Source organism: Chiloscyllium punctatum, chromosome 39 (genome assembly GCF_047496795.1).
Source record: "Chiloscyllium punctatum isolate Juve2018m chromosome 39, sChiPun1.3, whole genome shotgun sequence".
NCBI lineage: Eukaryota > Metazoa > Chordata > Chondrichthyes > Orectolobiformes > Hemiscylliidae > Chiloscyllium > Chiloscyllium punctatum.
The window spans coordinates 58,215,262-58,236,476 of NC_092777.1; the positions used below are offsets into that span (position 1 = coordinate 58,215,262).

The following is a 21,215-nucleotide window of genomic DNA, read 5'->3' on the forward strand; positions in this document are numbered from 1 at the left end:
CCTCTTTCACTTCTACATTTGCTGGAAAATTGATCTTGTTTGGTAAAGGAATCAAATTCCCTTTGTCACCACCCCAATAAATCAGCAGTATAACCCGCTCAAGCCAATTACACCATTCAAAAAGAACATGCCCAATATTGTCCCTTAACCCCACTTTACTGCATTATACCCTCTGCTGCCAACAAAACTCCTCCAGTGAAGCAATTCCTCATTTCTAGAGGTCAGTGTGATGGAAAACAAGCCTCTCAACAGCCACCTTGTCAAGTTCAAAGGTCAATCTCAAATGTTAACCATTCCTCTCCTCACAGATGCTGCAAGATTTCCTCAAATTTTCCTTTCATATTTCAGATTTCCAGCAATTGTCCATGAAACTTGCTGCTGCGTCTGGCCACCTGTCCTAATTTCTCACATGGATTGGTGTGAAACTCAGATAATGTATGCAAAATGCTTTAGGATGTTGTCTTCAAATTTAGAAATTATGCAAGTTGCTGACAGAGAAAAGACGACAAGTATTTAGTCGGAATATTTTATTATATTTGCAGTGAAAATGTGGGTACGGTTTTTTTAACCTGTTAATATCCAGTCTACACAGGAGTCACAAGAGAACATAAAAAAATCCATTATTGTATATGGGGAAGAGCAAGGGATATGGCAAGACAGACAGGTAAAATCACATTTGGTCCCAGTTCTAACCTCAATGGCTAAAAGCTTCCAATGATATATGCTGGCTGCTTAGAACACTTTATTGAATATGCCACATTTTAAAAATGAAACTATTCAACTAAAATTAGCCGGATGGTAGTGTAGAGAATCCAGAAATGGAATACTGACACAGATTGATATGAGGCACAAAATACAAAGAGGCATAACGCGAGTTCCACCATCCCTTTCCAACACTTTGAAGCAATGCTCCTTTATCTTTTTGGTTGACACTTCATCCACTGCTGACATTTCATGGTCAGGCAGTTCCACTTAGCACCTGTTACTTGAAAAACTATACATGATTCCGTCTGCTGTAACATGCCTAGACACAGCACAAAATTCTCTCTAAACCGTAGGCCTTCAATACTCAATTGTGTACAGCTGAAATACTACTTTTAATAGATGTGCATTCACATCAGAAATGCCAGCATTGATCAGACTAGCTGCAGTGCAATGTGATCACAACCACAAGCACCTAGTAAGACAAAATGGTTTCTGGATTCATGCTACTAGTATAAAGACCTTGACTAAGAAATTCTATGATTTTTTTCAAAAACAATTTTAGCATATATAAGGCAACATGGTTACACAATAAAAATTACAAGTTTTTTTAAATTCAGAGAAAGAACTGCCTCTAACAAATTTACATTATATTCTTTTGCCTGGTTGAAACATTATGATCATCTAAATTTCCAAGCTTAGCATTGCGCTTAAGTAATAGATAAGAAGTGGTCAAAGCTCCACTGCAGAATGTCAAGACCTCAAGCCAAGTCTATATGACTCGTTGCTTCCTCTTTTAAAGCAACATACTGCAGTCCCACCCTCCCCATCCCCCACAAAAGGCAGCTGCTGGAAGGAAAAAAAAAGCAAACTAAAATGAGACTGGGGAATGAAACATGTAGCCGTGCCTCTGACCTGTGCCTTACAAAAAAAGGATTTGATTTTCTTTTGCCAATGATCTCGCTGTGCAGTATAAATCTCACATTTTTTTGTTCCTTTTCAAAAAAAGATTACTTTGGTACAGGTGGTGTATTTTTATGTTTCCTCTGTCAGATGGACGACAGCTTGTCCTGTGTTGATTATTCTTTCCATTCCTTCTTTATGTTGAGCTGCCACTCCCAGGTGAGGTGGTTATGCTTGTCATCATCTGTGAAAAAGGATTTGATAGTATAGGTGCCCCTCACGAACATTCCTTTGGGTGCATCCTCCTGTGTTGTAAGGAACTCATATTCGGTGTCACGTGGACCATAGCTCCCCACCATGTATTCAGCTTTATCAACTGTTCAAAGGGTACAAGAAAAAGGAATTTTAATGAATCATCCATTTAATTTCTCACTAGGTCTTCATTCAAGCTGCACATTTATGCTTCTGACATTCCAAGCACAATACACGCTTATTTAAAACGTTCCATAACCTGCTCGCCCTGCTTACATTCTTTCACAGAATGTGGGAGTAGCTGATTAGACGAGCATTAATTGCCCTTTGATAAGCTCCACCAGGTTTTTGAATTGCTGCAATCCATTTAATGTTGATATACCACAGCACCATCAAGAAGGGAGCTCCAGCATATCGATCTCCTAATCATAGTTCCATGGCAGAATGGTGTGGGCCATGGGAGGGAACTTGCAAGAGGGGTTGCCATGCACTCCAGCCCACGTGGGAGAGCTCTTGGGTTAGGGGGGGGAAAAAGACAGGAAATGGAATTGAGGATCATCAGACACAAGAACAGAAATTGCTGGTCTGGCAGCATCTATGGAAAGGAGGCAGAGATAACGTTTTGAGTCCAGTGACCTTTCTTCAGAAGTGACTGTAGCTAGGAAAAGGCTGGCATATATGCTGAAGATTGAGTAGGGGAAGAGTAAACAATAGGTGGTCATGGAGCCCAGAGTGAGGAAGAAAAATTGGGCAAAAGGAATGGGTAATCGTCGGCCTGGGGGAAACAATATCTGCTAACGGAGACCATTAATGGCTGACAATGGATTATTTGTGGTAATAGCCCATATGGTAAGACCTGGAGTGGGGTTAGGGCAAGGACATAGGAGAAGGTGCTCAGGCCCTAATATTGTTCAACTCAATATGGAATCCTGAAGGTTGCAGGATCCCCAAGTAGAAAATGAGGGGAGGGAGGGAATGATGAATGTTTGTGAATCAGGTGGACTGCTTTATCCTGAATAGTGCCAGGTTTCTTGAGTGTTGTTAAAGCTGTACACAGTCAGGCAAGTGGAGGGTAATCCAGCACCCTCCAGCCTTATTGTTAGTAGACTTTGGGGAAGACAGGTGGTGAATTACCTCACCACAGAATTTCCAACCTGTGTTGCTCTTCTTTTATGGAATGTCAAAGGGAGATGGTTAGGTTCTTCCTTATCTGGCACCTGTGTGGCACAGATGTTAATTGCCACTTTCACCCTAAGCCTGATTGTTCAGGGTTTGTTGCATTATTAGAGGGGTCACAAATGGGTGCTGAACCTGGTGCAATCATCTGTCTGAGCTTATTGGGGGGGGTGGGGGGTGGCGGTGCTTACTGATGAGTAAGTTCTCAAAATGCTCACCATCTGTCATCATCTCCATCACCCTAGGAGACAGCTACTCGGCATCTTAAGCCTGCATACCATTAGATGATGAATTATCATAACCTTGCCTCGGTTCTGTAGTCCTTAATATCCTTCCCGAAACAAAAACTAGTACATTTAATTTTTCAACTTAACCAACCACAACCTTATAGTAGCATGTTCTACAGCTTCTCAAGCTTGGTTTGCTCATCAGTAAAATCACAGCTGAATCTCTAAATCAACTCCTCTTTCCTGGTCTAGCCTCTCAGTCCTTGAATACTTTTGTTCCAAAGCTCTAGCGATCTCAGTCCTCAATGGAGTAGCTGTAGCATTTTGGAGAGAGAATTATAATGATTCACAACTCTAAATGAAGAAACTTCACATCTCAATCCTAAACAGTCAGCCCTTAATGAGCTCCAGTTCTAGAGTCTCCAGCCTGGAAAACAGTCTCTCAGCATCTTACTGGTTAAGCCCTTTCAGAGTTGTCAGCATTTCATCAAGATCAGTTCTCATTCTTCTAAACTCTGGGGAATACAGTGTCATCCCACCAAGTTTCTCCTCAGAGGACAGTGTCAGCCCAGGCATCACTCTAGTGAACATTTAAACTGTAACACTATCTTTACTTGGATATGAAAAGCCCCAAAACTGCGCACAGTATTTTAATTATGGCCACAACTGAAGACTTTCTCACTCCTACCCTCCAACTCTTAAGGCCAACATTTGCCTTCATAGAATCATAAAGCACAGAAACAGCCCAACCAGTGCATGCCGAGCATAATACCAAACTAAACTAGTCCCACCTGCCTGCGCTTGGCTGATTTCCCTCCAAACCATTCCTATTCATGAACCTATCTCAATTTTTTTTCAGCGTTGGAATTGTACCCACATCCACCACTTCCTCAGGATGTTTATTCCACATGCAAACCACCTTCTGTGTAAAACATTTGCCCATGTCTTTTTTAAAAACGCTCTCCTCTAACCTAAATAAAAGGTGCCCCCTAGTCTTAAAATGCCCCAACCTAGGGAAAAGTCAACTACTAACTCTATCTATGCCTCTCATTACTCTATACATGTCTCTATCAGGTGTACTTGCAACCCGCAATACTCCATTGACAAAAGTCCCAGCCTATTCAGCCTTTCCTTATAACTCAACATGTCCAACATCCTGGTAAGTCTCTTCTAAACCCTCTCCAACTTAATAATATCTTTCCTATAACTGGGCAACCAGAACTGGATACAGTATTCTTATTTGTATCCTTTCTATTGCATGTTAACTATATTTTACGTAGGTTGCCTGAACCCTTTAAACACTTACATTTCACAGGTACTCACTATTTAGATAATTCATAGATTCACAGAATCCGTACAGTGTGGAAATAGGTAATTTGGCCTAAAATCCACACCGACCCTCTGTAGCGTAACCGACCCAGACTCATTCCCCTATTACTCTATGTTTACCCCTGACTAATGCACCTAACCTACATATCCCTGAACACGGTGGACAGTTTTGCACAGCCAATTCACCTAACCTGCACATCTTTGAATTGTGGGAGGAAACCAAGGCAAATACAGAGAGAATGTGCAAACTCCACTTGCGTTTTCCTACCAGAGTGAATACTTTCACTTATCAAACATTATATTCCATCTGTCGCTATCCTCCTAACTCCTAACTTTGTGATTTACTGCCCCACTTGGTTTTGTATTAAAAATTTGAATATATTACACCTGGTCTCTTCATTTAAAGACACCGATATAGATAGCAAATAACCAGCACTTCACTTGTTACAAAACACACAAAATGCTATAAAAACTCCACAGGTTTGGCAGCATCTGTGGAGAGAGAAATGGAATTCATATTGAGTCCAGTATGACTCTTCTTCAGAGCTGAAAGATACTGGAAAATGCTGGGTTTTATTTGTTGTTGAGACAGGAGGAGAGAGAGCAGCAGCAAATGGAACACCCGTGGCGACACCCGTGAGAAGATTTAGATGTGAAATAGGTGTACGATAAACAGGACAAAAAAAATCTCCTCTGAGCCAACAAACCACAGCAGAGACAGGGTATGTAATCAACACGAAGCACAGGCATCATGTTCGGAATGGCTTGCGTGTCAAAGAGAAAAGAGCACAGAATGTGCAGAGAGTGAAAGTGCCTTAACAGTGATGGACCGGGGCATTGCAGGCCCTGTGGAATGCTAACAGTGAAAGGGAAAAGGATGGTGACGTGTTTGGGGGTCAAGGTATCCTGCTGGAAATGGCAGAACATCTCACATCCAGCCATCCAGAAAATGACCGGTTTTTCTGATGCAGTGTGTTCACCAGCCCTCAACCCGCGCTAATGTATTACTCCTAACACCATACAACTTACTGTATCTCTAATACATTGAAAAGTCAAATACATTTCATCTTGTGCTTGCCCTATCTATGCTACACCCTCAAAACAGTCAGATGTATCCAACTTTTAATTCTCTTTCATAACAGTGATGTCAGCCTAGCATTCTGAAATGCCTATAGTCATGTTACCAAATGCTACTACAATCTAGTTATCTCACTACTGATGCCAGGCTGTCATTCCAGTTTCCTCCCTCCATTCCCTTTTTAAACCAGTTAGCTTGCTTTTGCCATTTTTTAGTGTACAGAACTGTTCCAGAATCAAGAGAATTATGTAAAAATTGAAAAATATACCTATCACTCCAACGACTTCCCAAAATCTTAGGCTGTAGGTCAGCATGACCAAGGATTTGATGATCATTAGATTTTCCAGTATTTTTTCTATCCCAACAATAATATCCATAAATTCCTCATTTGCATTACTTTTAATCCCTAACACATCAATAGTGTTTGCCATACAAACTCAGATAAAACATTTGATTAGTATTTCTGCCATTTTCTTATTCCCACTATAATTTCTTTTCTGCTTCTACTCTCTGCAGGATCTACACTTTTGCCAGTTTCTTCCTTTCAAAAACAGTAGCCTTTATAATTGGCTTTAATATATCTTATTAGTTTACTCATTCTATTTAGCCTTCCTCATCACTTTTCTCATCAACATTTAAGGATTTCCAACACTTTCTCAATCCTCTTTGGACACTTTGGGCAACACAGTAAGCTTTTTCTATTATGACACTGCCCTCAGTCTCCATGTGTTTAAGTCCAAATCAGATATCAGAATGTTGAAATTGATCCTTCAAGTAACTGCAAATTCAATTTTTATTATTTGATTAACTTAATTACCTGCAACTAGAGCTAATATCTGTCATCAGCACAAAAATCAAAGCAAAGCAACATTAGCCAAGAATTCTGAATTGAACAAAAATTGCATCAAACTCTATTTATCTGGAGTAACAAAGTTATTGTATTTGAAATCTGAACAACAAGGAAACTGGAGTGTTTCTATTTAGCTAGGGATGGGCAGGGAAGAAAAACCTGCTCTTGGGAACGTGGTATATGGAGGAAACGTAGACTTTTTTTAAAAATTGGTTTTCATTCCAAGTATTTCAGAAAGAGAAATTTAACTTCACATTCACTGCACAAGACACACTTGTACTCACGTGTGATTCCTGTCCTTGTCGTTGTCTGAACATACTTCAATCCAGAGACTATTTCCTTATTAACCTGAAGAGAGGGAGGAGGGAGAGGGAGATTAAATAAACACATAGCCTTTCAGCTATTGATACAATCGATGTTAACCCTTATCGTGGATTAATTTGTCAGGAGTTTGATATAAAACATGCTCATTCTGGAGAACAGACAGACATTGTAAGTTTCATTATTCACTGCCTTCAAGCAGGTCTGTAGTTAGCTTTGCAAACACCATGATCCTGGTGTAAGAATGGACTCTCAAAGCTGTTTTTAAAATTCGGTTATGAACTTCACTGGCTAGGCCAGCATCCAGGAGGTAAAAACAATAACTGCAGATGCTGGAAACCAAATTCTGGATTAGTGGTGCTGGAAGAGCACAGCAGTTCAGGCAGCATCCAACGAGCAGCGAAATCGATGTTTCGGGCAAAAGCCCTCCTGATGAAGGGCTTTTGCCCAAAACGTCGATTTCGCTGCTCGTTGGATGCTGCCTGAACTGCTGTGCTCTTCCAGCACCACTAATCCAGAAAGAGGCCAGCATTCATGCCCATCTCTTAATTGCTGAGAGGGCAGTTTCCAGGCTTTGGGCTTGGAAACACATGTAGGACAGCCCAAGCAGGGCCAGTAATTTCCTTCTCTAAATCCATTAGTAAATCAGATGGTTTTCCTGACAATCTATGATGGGTCATATTAGACTCTTAATTCCAAATTTTTATTGATTCAAACTTCACCATCTACTGTAGTGGGATTCTATACCCCACTCCAGGAAATATTATCTGGATCTCTGGCTTAATAACCTAGCAATAATCTCACTAGGTCATCACATCCCCATAAACGTAACTGTATAGACATACTAGATAAAAGGATGGATTGCAAAGTAGAAATAAATCTCCCCTCTTCTCACCATCGGATTGGAGACTAGAGCTGCAGCACAATGGCACTCAGAATTGGTACTTTCCCAAATGGGACTTCCACATACATCAGCAACAATATGTATTGATAGAATGTTTCCATATAGCAAAGTGCCACAAAATGCTTCAGAGGAGCAATAACAAAATTTGACAGCTGCACAAGGCAATAATTGGACAGGGAAGTGGTAAGTTTTAAAGAGCATCTTAAAGAGGAGAAACTAAGTGAGGGAACTTTAGAGTTTAGGGCCCCGGCAGCTCAAGACACAACCACCACAATGGAACAACTGGAAATCAGGATGCTCACGCAGCCAGAATTGGAAGAGGAAAGGACGTTCATGATGCTGGGATGAGATTTTGACAAGGGTTTAAATTTCATCAAATTTAGGAGTGGGAGCCAATTTAAGTTGGCATGCACAGAGACAATGGGTGAAAAAATCTTGGTGACATGATACAGGCAGAGTTTTAACAATGCTGACATTCATGGTGGTGTAAGATGGGGAAGCCAACCAGAAAGGGTGGCACTGTGGCTCAGTGGTTAGCACTGCTGCCTCACAGCACCAGGGCCCCAGGTTCGATTCACCTTCGGGCGACCGTCTGTGTGGAGTTTGCACATTCTTCCTGTGTCTGCGTGGTTTCCTCCGGGTGCTCTGGTTTCCTCCCACAGTCCAAAGACGTGCAGGTTAGGTGAATTGGCCATGGGAAATTGCCCATAGTGCTAGGTGCATTAGTCAGAGGAAAATGGGTCTGGGTGGGTTACACGTCAGAGGGTCGGTGTGGACTGGTTGGGCTGAAGGGCCTGTTACCGCACTGTAGGGAATCTAATCTCATCTAATCTAATCTAAGAACATTCCCAACAGTCAGCATTCACGGAGAGGGACCTCTATCCCTGACTGCTATATATACTATCCAGTGTTGCCTGCTGGGTGTCAGCCAACACCATGCTTCCTCGGTGAGCCTGTCCTTAGTCAAAAATGCCTACTAGTATTTAGTCTTACAATTGTGAGGCACTTTGCTGTCTCAGCCAGAGCTAGGAAGCGGCTACGATTCCAAGACCACCAGATAATAAAATAACCTCCGTGCCTGTAGATAACTAGAAGAGTATAATTATAAAGACTTCCTATTTTTACTGACAAGATTTTAAGATTCTTGTCATACAGAAAAGAAATAGCAACAGAAACAACTCTAAAAATAGACCCAAGCAATCATAATTCTGAATTTTAAGCTATAGCATAAAGTGGAGGGAGCTCCACAAACATAACAATGGGACCATCTGTAAAACTGATCAACATGCAAGTCTGCACACTCATTGTTCCAGAGTTCAGGCGGCTAACAGCATTCCTGCTTTTCAGCTAAATACACAAGAGCTGTAAGGGTATGAATTTGGAGGCTATAGGAGGTAAGCAATTGCCCAAATCCAGAGTCAGGAAGACCACAAACAATAACTACCCAAGCAATCTCAACACATGATTACAAGAATAGAAACAAACCTTGAAGTTGATTTTTATCTTGTATTCAACACCCTCTTTCAGCACAAAAGAATGTTTTTTAAGTTTGTCAACGTCACCTGAAAATAAAAACATTTTGTCAAACACAGGTTCAAATTATTTAGAAATTTGAGCAGTTTCAACAGGTGCATACACAAAATTACAGATTGTAAAGAATCCAAGGCCGCTTTAAAGAAAAGGTTTCAGAAACTAAGTGGTTAAATTGTGGAAAGCAAAATTGGAATAAGTTTTGAGAAAATTTTGCAAAGTAGAAGGTGTGTGTCCTGCCAGAGCCCAACAGGGAGTACCCATTAGGGCATGCTACTGAAGACGAGGTAAATGAGTAGAGGGGAGGACAAGGAATCAGTAAACAGAGAAGACAGTAACTAAAACAGAACTGGTGATATTGCCAAGAATGTGGATTATGAATGCCAGTGAGATTAGCACAGGCAGTACGACAAGGTCAAGATAGCTTGGCGAGTTATCTTTGAAGTACTACGGCCTATGTACAAAAGAGCTATACTCTAAAAATCTCATGTTATGACAGTGCAAACTCTTTGACCATCCAGTTCACATGAAAAGTTGAGAAGGATATGGACTAAATCAAGGAGCTGGTCATTGACTCTCTATCAATGGTGCTAAGGTAGAGACAGTAGAGATTCAAGTTGGAGTAAAACATCACCAAGCAATCCTGTCATGGTCTATTCACGTCAACACTATGGTCAGGAAAGCACACCAACACCTCTACTTCCTCATAAGGTAATGGAAGTTTGACATGTCCACAATGATTCTTACCAAATTTTATAGGTGCACCACACAAAGCAGCCTATCCAGATTCAACACAGCGTGGTATGGCAACTGCTCTGCCCAAGACCACAAAAAATTAGAGAGCAGCCCAGTCAATCACAAAGCAATTTTGCTTCTATTGACTCCATCTTCACTTCCTGCTACCTCAGGAAAGCAGCCAACATAACCAAAAACCCATCCTACCCTCGTTATATTCTATTCCAAAGTTTGAAAACAAATACCAACAGATTTAAGAACAGCTTCTCCCCTGCTGTTATCAGATTTTTGAATGGAGCTCTCATCTTAGAATTGATCTTTCTCTGCATCTTCTCTGTGGCTGTATCACTATAATTCTGTATTTTGTTCTATTACCCTGATGTACTTATATAAAGTATGATTTCCCTGGGCAGCGCACAAAACAATACTTTTCTCAGTACGTGGCAATAATAAACCAAACGAAAAAAGCTCCAGGAAAATGTGACTACTTCAGTTTAGGAAACCTGGTCAGCATGAGTGAGTATGGCTGAAGGGCCTGTTTTCGAGGTGTATGATTCTGATTCTAGAACTATTGAATGATCACTTGAAGCATAGTTTATTGAACTGTCCTACAATACACAGAATAAAAAAGGACCCGGTTCTAGCATTTAACAGTTCTTCTCTTTCAGCTTCACAGCAAACAGATGTGCATGTATTTGGAAAGGCAAGGACTGATTAGGGATAGTCAACATGGTTTTGTACGTGGGAAATCATGTCTCACAAACTTGATTGAGTTTTTTGAGGAAGTAACAAAGAGGATTGATGAGGCAGAGCGGTAGACGCAATCGATATGGACTTCAGTAAAGCGTTCGACAAGGCTCCCCATGGGAGGCTGGTTAGCAAGGTTAGATCACACAGAATACATGGAGAACTAGCCATTTGGAAACAGAACTGGCTCAAAGGTGGAAGACAGAGGGTGGTGGTGGAGGGCTGCTTTTCAGACTGGAGGCCTGTGACCAGTGGTGTGCCACATGGATTGGTGCTGGGTCCACTACTTTTCATCATTTATATAAATAATTTGGATGTGAGCAAAAGAGGCAGTTATCAAGTTTGCAGAATGCAAAATTGGAGGTGGACTGGACAGTGAAGGAGGTTATCTCAGATTACAACAGGATCTTGACCTGATGGACCAATGGCCAAGTAGTGGCAGGTGGAGTTTAATTCAGATAAACGTGAGGTGCTGCATTTTGGGAAAGCAATCTTAGCAGGACCTCTACACTTAATGGTAAAGTCCAAGGGAGTGTTGCTCAACAAAGAAACCTTGGAATGCAGGTTCATAGTTCCTTGAAAGTGCAGTCGTAGATAGATAGGATAGGGAAGGTGGCGTTTGTTATGCTTTCTTTTATTGGTCAGAGTATTGAGTACAGGAGTTGGGAGGTCATGTTGCGGCGGTACAGGACTTTAGTTAGGCCACTTTTGGAATATTGTGCGCAATTCTGGTCTCCTTCCTATTGGAAGGATGTTGAGAAACTTGAAAGAGATCAGAAAAGATTTACAAGGATTTTGCCAGGGTCGGAGGGGAAGGCTGAATAGGTGGGGGCTGTTTTCCCTGGAGCATCGGAGGCTGAGGGGTGATCTGATAGAGGTTTATAAAATCATGAGGGACATGGATCGGAGAAACAGACCAAGTCTTTTCCCTGGGGTCGGGGAGTCCAGAACTAGAGGGCATAGGTTTAGTGCGAGAAGGAAAAGATATAAAAAAGAGACCTAAGGAACAACTTTTGCACGCAGAGGGTGGTACATGTATGGAATGAGCTGCCACAGGAATTGGTGGAGGCTGGTACAATTGCAACATTTAAGAGGCATTTGGATGGGTATATGAATAGGTAGGGTTTGGAGGGATATGGGCCGGGTACTGGCAGGTGGGACTAGCTGGTCGGCATGGACGGATTGAACCGAAGGGTCTGTTTCTGTGCTGTACATCTCTATGACTCTATAGAGAGCTAATTTAAATCAGATATAACTTGAAATGAACCCAGGCAACCTTCTGTCTTGAACATCCATTTAGTGGCTTAAATTCAGGCATTCAGTTATAAGGTTTTATTGAATTTGATGAGGTAATCCAGGAATTGAAAATAAATTAGATCAAATAAAAATGAAAAGATTTTGTATGAACAAGTGCTATTTGAAGTGTTCACTAAATATTCAAATAGATGGTCAAAAAGATCTAGGGGTTCAACTAGATTTTTTTAATATAGTCAACATGTCCAAACACTGCAGAGATATAAATGACATCAACAGAATGGATAATAAAAACAAACATTGCTGGGGATATTCAGCAGGTTTAGCAGCATCTACGGAGATAGAAAACCAGTTAATGTTTTGAGTCCAGTATGACTCCTCTTAGGAAGAATTATCACACTGAACACAAAATGTCAACTCTTATTTCTCTCTCCACAGATGCTGCCAGACCTGAATTTCTCCAGTAATTTGCTTTTATTTCAGATTTCTAGCATCCAAGTTATAACTAATTGTGTGTTTATAAAGGCAGAACAGTATGTTGTAAAGTGTGTTTAACACAAAAATCTTCAAAATACTTCACAGGAGTATAAGCAAATAAGGTAATACAAGCCATATAAAAGCTTGGTTTAAGAAAATTTAAGAAGCATGTTCAAGGAGGGGTGGGAGGAATTATTTAGGGTGGGGGGGGGGGGGGGGGGGGGGTAATAATAAGTAATTCCAGAGTTTCTAACTTATGCATCTGAAGGCCTGATCACCAACGTAAAGCAATTAAAATTAGAGTACTTGAGACCAGAGTTACATGAATATCTCCAAAGATAATGGGTGGAAGAGATTACAGACTCTGGGAAGAGCAAGTCCCTAGAGAAATCTGAAGGAGGGCGAGAAACGTTTATCCGATATCAACCAACATAACTAATATAGGTCACCAAGCATAAGCATAGGTGAACAGATGTGATGTAAGTTAGGACAGGTAGCAGCATTTTCTACAGAGAACAGAATGCTAGAGGCCAACCAGAAACTTGTTGGAATAGCCAAATGAAAGGCATCAAAGTTTTAACAAAGAAACTGATACAGAGACCAGATCAAGCAATGTTACAGAGGTGGAAACAGACCAGAGGAAATCTTCTTAATAATGGCACAGTGTTCTGATTAGACCACACATTGACATAAACCCTTCGTCATCATGATACAAGGAAGATGTTCAAAACCTGAATGGGATGAGAGTGATCCTTGCCCACAGACATTTGGAGGAGGAATTCACCATTTTCAGCCATTATAGTGATGGCACAAAAACAGCAAATTGTACAGAAGATATCAAATTGAAACATTATTTCAAATTAAACAGTGACCATGAGAAAGGGGGGCAAAAGGTTCAAATTATAAATTGATTTTAACGCTATTTTGAAAATGACATCAGAAATGCACATTGTGATCACAGAATCTCAATCAGGTAGCTTTACTGACCTGTTAAATCCAACACTAAGGGCTGAGGTGCAGCTGCACACACCAGTGTTAGTCGAGTCACTTGAACATTTGGAACATTGGGATCTACAAATAAAAGAACATAAAATTTAAATACCGACATTTCCAAACATATCTGCCATTTCATAGCAAATGTAAGACAGGACAAGATAAAGCAAGATTCAAGAAACAACACTTGAAATATGCTTACAGAGAATTCCTTTTCGTGGCACAATTTGAAATACAAATTCCAAGTCAAAAAGATTCACGTCCTCCTGAAAGTTCAGATCAACAAAACCAAGAGACTCAATTCTCATTCAGATACCTCCTCCATAAACATGAAACTTTCATCCTATAAAAACAGCTGTGCTTTGATATATATAAATTAGTATTAATAAAGAAACAACTTGCAAAAAAATGATTACACAGCCATTTATAGCCTAACAGGTTGTGGAATTTGAAACAGTTTACAGAACTCTGAACATCTTGATTCTATAACTGACAGAAGATTCGCACGACTGATCAAATCATTTAACACCTGAACTACGAATTCCTGATGTTATTCAGCTTCCACATCTTAAATCATTGCCACTATAGTTCTTCTAAGCATTACTGATGCTGAATCTCCTCCATACAGTGAAGTAATAATTTCAATCTCAAATTTGATGAAAAAGTTGTGAATCATGGAACTTTCTTGTCATTTCCCCAACATTTTTTCCATCTTCCTAGTCAGTATCTGATTCCTTCACACCCTGGGATATTTTGAGACTTTAGAAGCTCTATGTAATTGCTGCAGAAGCAAACAGTGAAAATCTTTAAAAGTGGAGAAACAGAATCTCATGCACTGGCCTGTAATAAGACAAAGATGAAACCGTCAAAGCAATGCAAGTTGACTGCCCCCACCCACCACCGCCCAAAGTTATCTGCCCACCTTCTAGAAACTGGAGCCTTCAAAACACCAACTTAATGTGCTTTAAGCACAGCAAGATTTATTTTTTATTCAGAGTTTATTTTTTTCCCAGTTATTACAAAGTTCCAGGAAATGCAACTCAAGGGTTTTGGAACAACCTCAAATTTAAACTTCTGCACAAATTTCAAGCACCTGCTATAATGTTCAATCATATCAAAAAGATTTAATACTCAGTATTTGAAAGTATGCATTATTAAAAACACTTGCCTGCCTCTGAGCACAGAGCTATTACAATCACTGGGCATTCATTTCAAGTTAGAATAGGAGGAACTAGTTTATCTGGAGGTCAACTTTTATTCCATCCCAAAACAAATGTATCTGCACAGCAAGTCTCACCTTTTAAAGTTATAAATACTATGCAATATAACAACAGAATTTACAGGTACCCAGACTACATTTATCTTCAGCTGAATGGTTATGTTCCATATACGTTTAAAGCAACTGGCGAATTCCAGAGCTACTGATTTTCAAGGTCAAAACCAGTAACAATGCAGATCAAAAGCCAGTGTTGACCAGTTAGGGTAACATTTATTCTTTGTAAACAATATCACCTGAAGATATTTCTATAAATTTCGCAAATTAGGAGCTTCACTAGCTGTAACTGACGGCCACCACCCTTTTTCTTCTGAACCCTGACAGACCCTAAGGAGCTCAGAAGAAAGACCTTACACCATCGCCAATTCATTTGAGAGCGCTATGACACAGTAACACACTTCCAGTTTTACCTTGGAACCAAGCACAGACTATTCAAAAGTAGTTATACAAAGGATTCCGCTTAATCTTTTGAAGCAAGTTACTGCACTACTTTCCCTTTCCTCCTCCTATCTGAAATAGTATCTCAAGCAAAAGTTAATTGGCCTTAATCTCAGCCTACATTATACATTTGAAGCTTACTGCAAGTTCTTAAGAAATAGGAACACAACAAGGCCTGTTTGGCTGCTTGATACAACTCTAGCATATCTGATCCTGGCCTTCATTTACTTTTCTGCTTGTCCTCAAATCCTACAACTTACATCTAGATCAAAATTCGGCAATTCATCTTTGAATATACTCAATGACCCTGATTCCAATGCTCAATATTAAAAGAGAATTACAAAAGTTAGTGATCCTCAGAAGAAATTCATCTCCATCCTAAATTATCTTTAAAATATGCCCCAGTCCTAGATTTCTCCACAAGGAAACATTCGCCAAGCATCATTTAAGTTTAAAACAATAGTTTTAGACAATAAAAACCAAAAAGAACTGTGGATGCTGTAAATCAAAAACAAAAACAGAAACAGAAACAGCTGAAAAAGCTCAGTAGGTCTGGCACCATCTGGAGAGAAATCAAAGTTAACATTTGAGGTTGAGAGATCGTTCCTCAATTTTAGACCCAAACTTCTCAACCCCAATGAATAATTATGATCATTCTTACCTAGACGATCCTTGAGATCATTCATTCATCTAGCCTCATTACACATTACTTTAAAAAAAAGCTTTCTCGTTCCAGAATATATTGTTATAAGAAACTGTCCCAAAATATACTCTATGAACTCACCCTCCAGGCTCCTTTAGGCAAAAGAATTAGTTTAATCTCTGATAATTTAAATCTTCTGATTATTATACTTCCTCTTCCTTAGAAAGATCCATTATTTCTAAATTTATATTCTGTCCTACAGTATAACATTAGGAGACTTATTAACCCGACGCAGGACTGACTTCTTTCCTTTCTCAGCACCCAAACTGCTTCAACACAGATCCTTCAAATCATGATAATGTCCCACTACTGTTCAGATCTCAATGTCATCCCATCTGCTTCTCTTTCCTTGTCCATCGGAAAGGTCAAATATTCTTGAACATTTAGGTCATGGTCACGGATGCTTTGCAACCATGTCTCTATTATTTCAGTCAATATTTCTGTGTACGATAAATTAATCCACCTGGTATGAATGTGGCATTCTGATTGTGTGTGATGGTGTATACTGTATTCGTATGCTGCCACCATCCTGTTACGCGTCTGACATTAATCACTACCCTGCTTTCTGCCTTGTCCTTTCTCCATTCTCTAAATCTCCCCACTTCTCAACACCTGGTTTTAGTCTTAAGTCCTCATAGAACCATACAGTGCAAACACAGTCTGCATCCACACGTGATGAACACCTGACTTTCAACCTAGATGACTCTAAAGCTCTGATGAATAACCATCTAGATTCAAAATGTCAGCTTGCTCTCTCTCTCCATGCATGCTTCCTAACCCAATGTGATTTCCAGCAATTTTTTTGGTTTTCAGTACAATTCCAGCATCTGCATCTAATTTGCTCCCACCTATCAGCACTTGGCCCAGAGCCTTGAATGTTATGACTTGTCAAGTGCACATCCAGGTACTTTTTAAAGAGGACATGAGGCAATTTGCTTCTGCCAACCTCCCAGGCAGCATGTTCCAAAGTCACTGCCCTCCAGGTAAAAAAGCTTTTCCCCACATCCTGTCTAAATCTCCTAGCCCTCACCTCGAGGTTGTGTCTCCTCATGACTGAACTAAATATGGGGAACAGCTCCTCCTTATTCATTCCATTCATGGTCCTCAATATTGTACACCTCAGATTTCCCCCCAGTTTTCTCTGCTCCAATGAAAACAATCCAAGCATATCCACTCTTTCCTCATAACTTAAAATTTTCCATCTGGCAGCATTCTGGTGAATCTCCTCTGTGCAATCACATCTTTCCTGTAATGTGGTGACCAAAACTGCATACTGTACTCTAGCTTGTGGTATATAACTCCAACATGAACTTCTCTGCTTTTGTAATCTATGCCTTTCTTGATAAAAGCAAGTGCCCTGTATGCCTTCTTCACTACCCTACTAACATGACCATCCATGTTCAGGAGATATATGGACAAATACTGCAAGGTCCCCTTGTCCCTTATGTAATGCCATTCATTGATACTTCTTTGCTAAATTATTCCTTCCAAAGTGCATCACCCCCTCACCCCTTAGATTTCATCTGTCACTTAGACGGCCATTTGACCATCCCATTTCTATCTTGTAGCTCAAGGCACTCAACCTCACTTAAGCACATGACCAATTGTTGTATCATCCAAAAACTTCCTAATCTAACTGCCCCAGTCAGCTATTTATATAATTGATGAATAATAGGAGACCTAGCACAGATCGCATGGTACCACCAGTGACGCCAGCTTCCAGCCATTAAAGAAGCTTATCACCACCCTGTCTCCTACAACTGAGCTAATTTTGAATCCATTTTATCCAATTATCCAAGGCTTTGCTGAAATCCATAGAAACTAAATCAACTGCACTACTTCATCTACAACTTTAAGTTACCTAATCCTTATGTACGTTAGTCTTAATGCAGTTTAGTTTGAGACTATCCAAATAGTTCAGAAATGGTCACTTGCTGCAAAGCAGATGGCTGATGCATTTGCTCAAACTTCATTTTTCTAAAGAGAAATTCATCCAGATATTTGATTTTTATAATATTCTTTCATGAGCATGCCATCAGTTGTCAGGGGCAACTGAACAGATATCTACAGCATTCCAGTACTTTTCTTCCTAAGACCTCAGCCTTCAAGCAGGCATCTTAACAGCAAGTGCTGACAGATTATTAGTCATGGGGGATGAATAGCCAAATAGCCAAGTTTAAACTTCGCACTTGATTGCTACATGCACAGTTTCCTATATAACTCATTGAATAACAACACAGTCAGATACTTTACACTTCCATACACCTGATTCAGTAAGGTCTGTTGCGATATCTCTCCAGCTACCCCAAATGTGAGAAGAAATTGCTTGATGTGGAGAGTTGCAAATCTGTGGATTTTTCTGCTATAGAAAGAGGCTCAGCCCAAAACCACTAATCTTCGCAAAAGGGAGTCAGATATAGCTCTTATGGCTAAAGGGATCAAAGGTATGGAGAGAAAATGGGAACAGGATACTAGGTTGGACGATTAGCCATGACCATATTGAATGGCCAAACTGGCTCAAAAGAACTGAATGGCTTACTCTTGCTCCTATTTTCTATTTTTCCATGTTGTGTACAACACTTATTGTATGAAATGAGTATTCGTTGCAAGTTTTATAACAGCCTCACACTTGAACTCAACTGAAAAGTTACTGGAGTGAGGCCCACAGGAGAATGCAAACACCAACTTCCCTTAAATTAGAAAACACTGCAATTGCAACCCATAAAATTTGGATAACAGGAAGATAGGTGTTGCAAACATGGCAAGGCATGTATGAGAAAATTCAAACTTTATTAAAAAGAACTATCATCTCTCAGAAAAGCAAATAGTCTAGAGGCATGGACTGAAAAAGTAAAAGTCATAACTATTCCCATTGCATTCTAAAACAATTAACACTGAACCCTTTTCATTACTCCAGCGTTAACCAAAGATCAAGCTTTTCAATTTGCACTGATACTGAATTTTTAATGCTGTGAAACAACCCAACACATTTTATTGAGGTATTACTAAATACATTGTAACAGTACTAAATAAAGAGACATGAAATGATCAACAATGAAGCAGCTGTCAGGGGCATCTTGAGAGAGAAAGGCAACAAAGCAGAGACATTTATAGAGGGGATGTCAGACTTTAGGGTTTTAGAAGTTGAAGGTACAGCATTCATATTGATGCACTGAAAATCAGGGATGGGAAGCAACCAAAATTGGACAAATGTTGGTATCTCAGTTGTGGCACTGGAGGAGGTTACAGGGATATGGAGGGACGAGGAATTAAATACAAGAGTGAGAATTTTAAAACTGCACATCAAGAGAAACGCAGGCAAGCAAGTAGATGGTTTACTGCTAAATTGAACTTACTGTGAGATTGCATCTAAGTATACAGGTTTGGATGAGTTCAAGTGCGTCACAGTGAGACCAGCTACCGGAGGAATACATTCCAGCTCTCAACTGTCAACTAAAGAGTCTCCGGACTGCACTATATATTAATGCCAAGACTTTATTCAGTCATTGTGACCTAATAAGGAAATACAACTCCTTTCCTCCAACATTAAGGTTTCGATTGCAAATACTGTATGTCACACTGAGCATACGAAGGCCCTACAATATATAAATTAAAAAGGCAGATCCATTCTGAAAAGAAGAGTGGATTATTTTGACTATGGCAATAAGCTACTAGCTATAAACTCACTATTCAGGTCATCTTTACAGCAGATTACACCATCTTTGGAAATTCTCAACCTGGAAAGTCGGGGCAAATATTCTGTTATATGAAGGGGGTAATAAAATATTCTGGTCAAAAGGCGCAGACAGTCAATAAGTCACAAAGTATTTCCTTATGACAAAATAAATTCAATCTGCAAGCAAAGACTATTCTTAATGTATATCTTGTTTTTGAAAAGATCCATTACAATTCAAAGTCAAGATATGTTTTAAGGGACAAATGCATTAAGTTTATAAGAAAGCATGGCACTGATTTTTTAAAACTATGTGTGACTTTCCCACACTAAAAATCTAGACACAATCAAACCATGTGGCGAATTTCCTTTACTTCATATCCGTGCAGATATAACCCTGGGTTGAGTCCAACATTATGAGACTATATTTATTCCTGGTTTTGGCAAATATACTGGAGTCACAGTGCAAGTGCACAAAATGAATTCTAGAATTATTGTACTGGCATCAAATTTTGGCTGTTGCTACACAAGAATATTTAACATATAGGACATGCTTTGGTCTGTCAGACAGATATCACAGGCACTCAAACCTTTCAAAAGAACACAGCAAAACTAAAAAAATGAAAATGTGCAACAGTTCATCTGAAACATGAGAGCGAGCGTTTTTTCATCACTACGCATGAAGGATTTACATCCAAAACATTTTCTCATCTGTCAGGTCTAAATATTGACTTCGTCAAAAAGAACTGCCCTTCATTTTCAATGTCCATTTTACAATTACACAGAACAAAAGCATTATTTGTCGGAAAATGTGCAATAGCCGAAAACATGGGCTACTACTTCCTAATAGTGAGATGTAAAATTTGTACTGCTTTTACCAATATTTAGGAATCAATGTAAAAGACAGACTGTGATGTTACAGTCACTTCTAAAAGAAGAAAATGGATTCCAGCCCTGTCAAAGTGAACTTGTATTGCTATATTGCCTTACATCCACATACACACAGGACCTCTGTTTAGGTCCAGGTTACATTGATTAAACATTAATGACATAACGTTAAGAAAATTCATGTTGAAATGCATATGCTCCAAAAAGATCATTCACCCTGCTACAAATAACGGACTAAAGGAACACAGCAGAATACTTGCAGTTTATCAAAAAGCACAATAATTACAATAATTCAGAATAGGCTCCCTGAGAAAACACCAACATTTCAATGACACTCAATCATGATCACATAGTACATTAAAATAAAATGCCCCACTGAAAATTTTCCAACGTATCAGTTGGCTTTTGGAAGGTATTGTAAGATGCTTTAAAAGCCCAAAAGAACAGCTTACAAGGTAGAGCTTTACAGGATAAAGTCTTAACTTTTCACAATGAAAATCTGACTTAAATACTGAGTAGGCTTTGTAGTAAATTCAAAAAACTGGAATATAAGCAGCAAGCGAAAATTATATTCTTTCATATACAATTCTGAAATAGTTAACAAGTTTTAGCTGAGAACACCTTCCAGTAATATTCCAGTCATGTGCATTGCAGCTGCAATATTAAATTTATTGCGTTATTTCTAAAAAGCTTTGAACAGAAAAATAGACACACCAGTATGTCCATTCAGAATGGTTCAAAGCAAGTGCTTATTGTCAT

General features: G+C 39.6%; 1 protein-coding gene across 2 annotated transcripts in view; it reads right to left on the reverse strand.

Annotated features, from left to right (window-relative positions):
- Positions 1-512: 512 nt before the first annotated feature.
- Positions 513-21,215, reverse strand: part of arhgdia (Rho GDP dissociation inhibitor (GDI) alpha) — a 54,492-nt gene continuing 33,789 nt past the window's right edge. For both annotated transcript variants that reach the window (XM_072558812.1, XM_072558811.1), the window contains exons 3-6: positions 13,473-13,556; positions 9,228-9,304; positions 6,802-6,865; positions 513-1,981 (exon numbers count right to left, since the gene is read on the reverse strand). In XM_072558812.1, the coding sequence (XP_072414913.1) occupies positions 1,782-1,981; positions 6,802-6,865; positions 9,228-9,304; positions 13,473-13,556 (425 nt within the window). In that variant the 3' untranslated portion in view covers positions 513-1,781. The remainder of the gene's footprint in view (positions 1,982-6,801; positions 6,866-9,227; positions 9,305-13,472; positions 13,557-21,215) is intronic.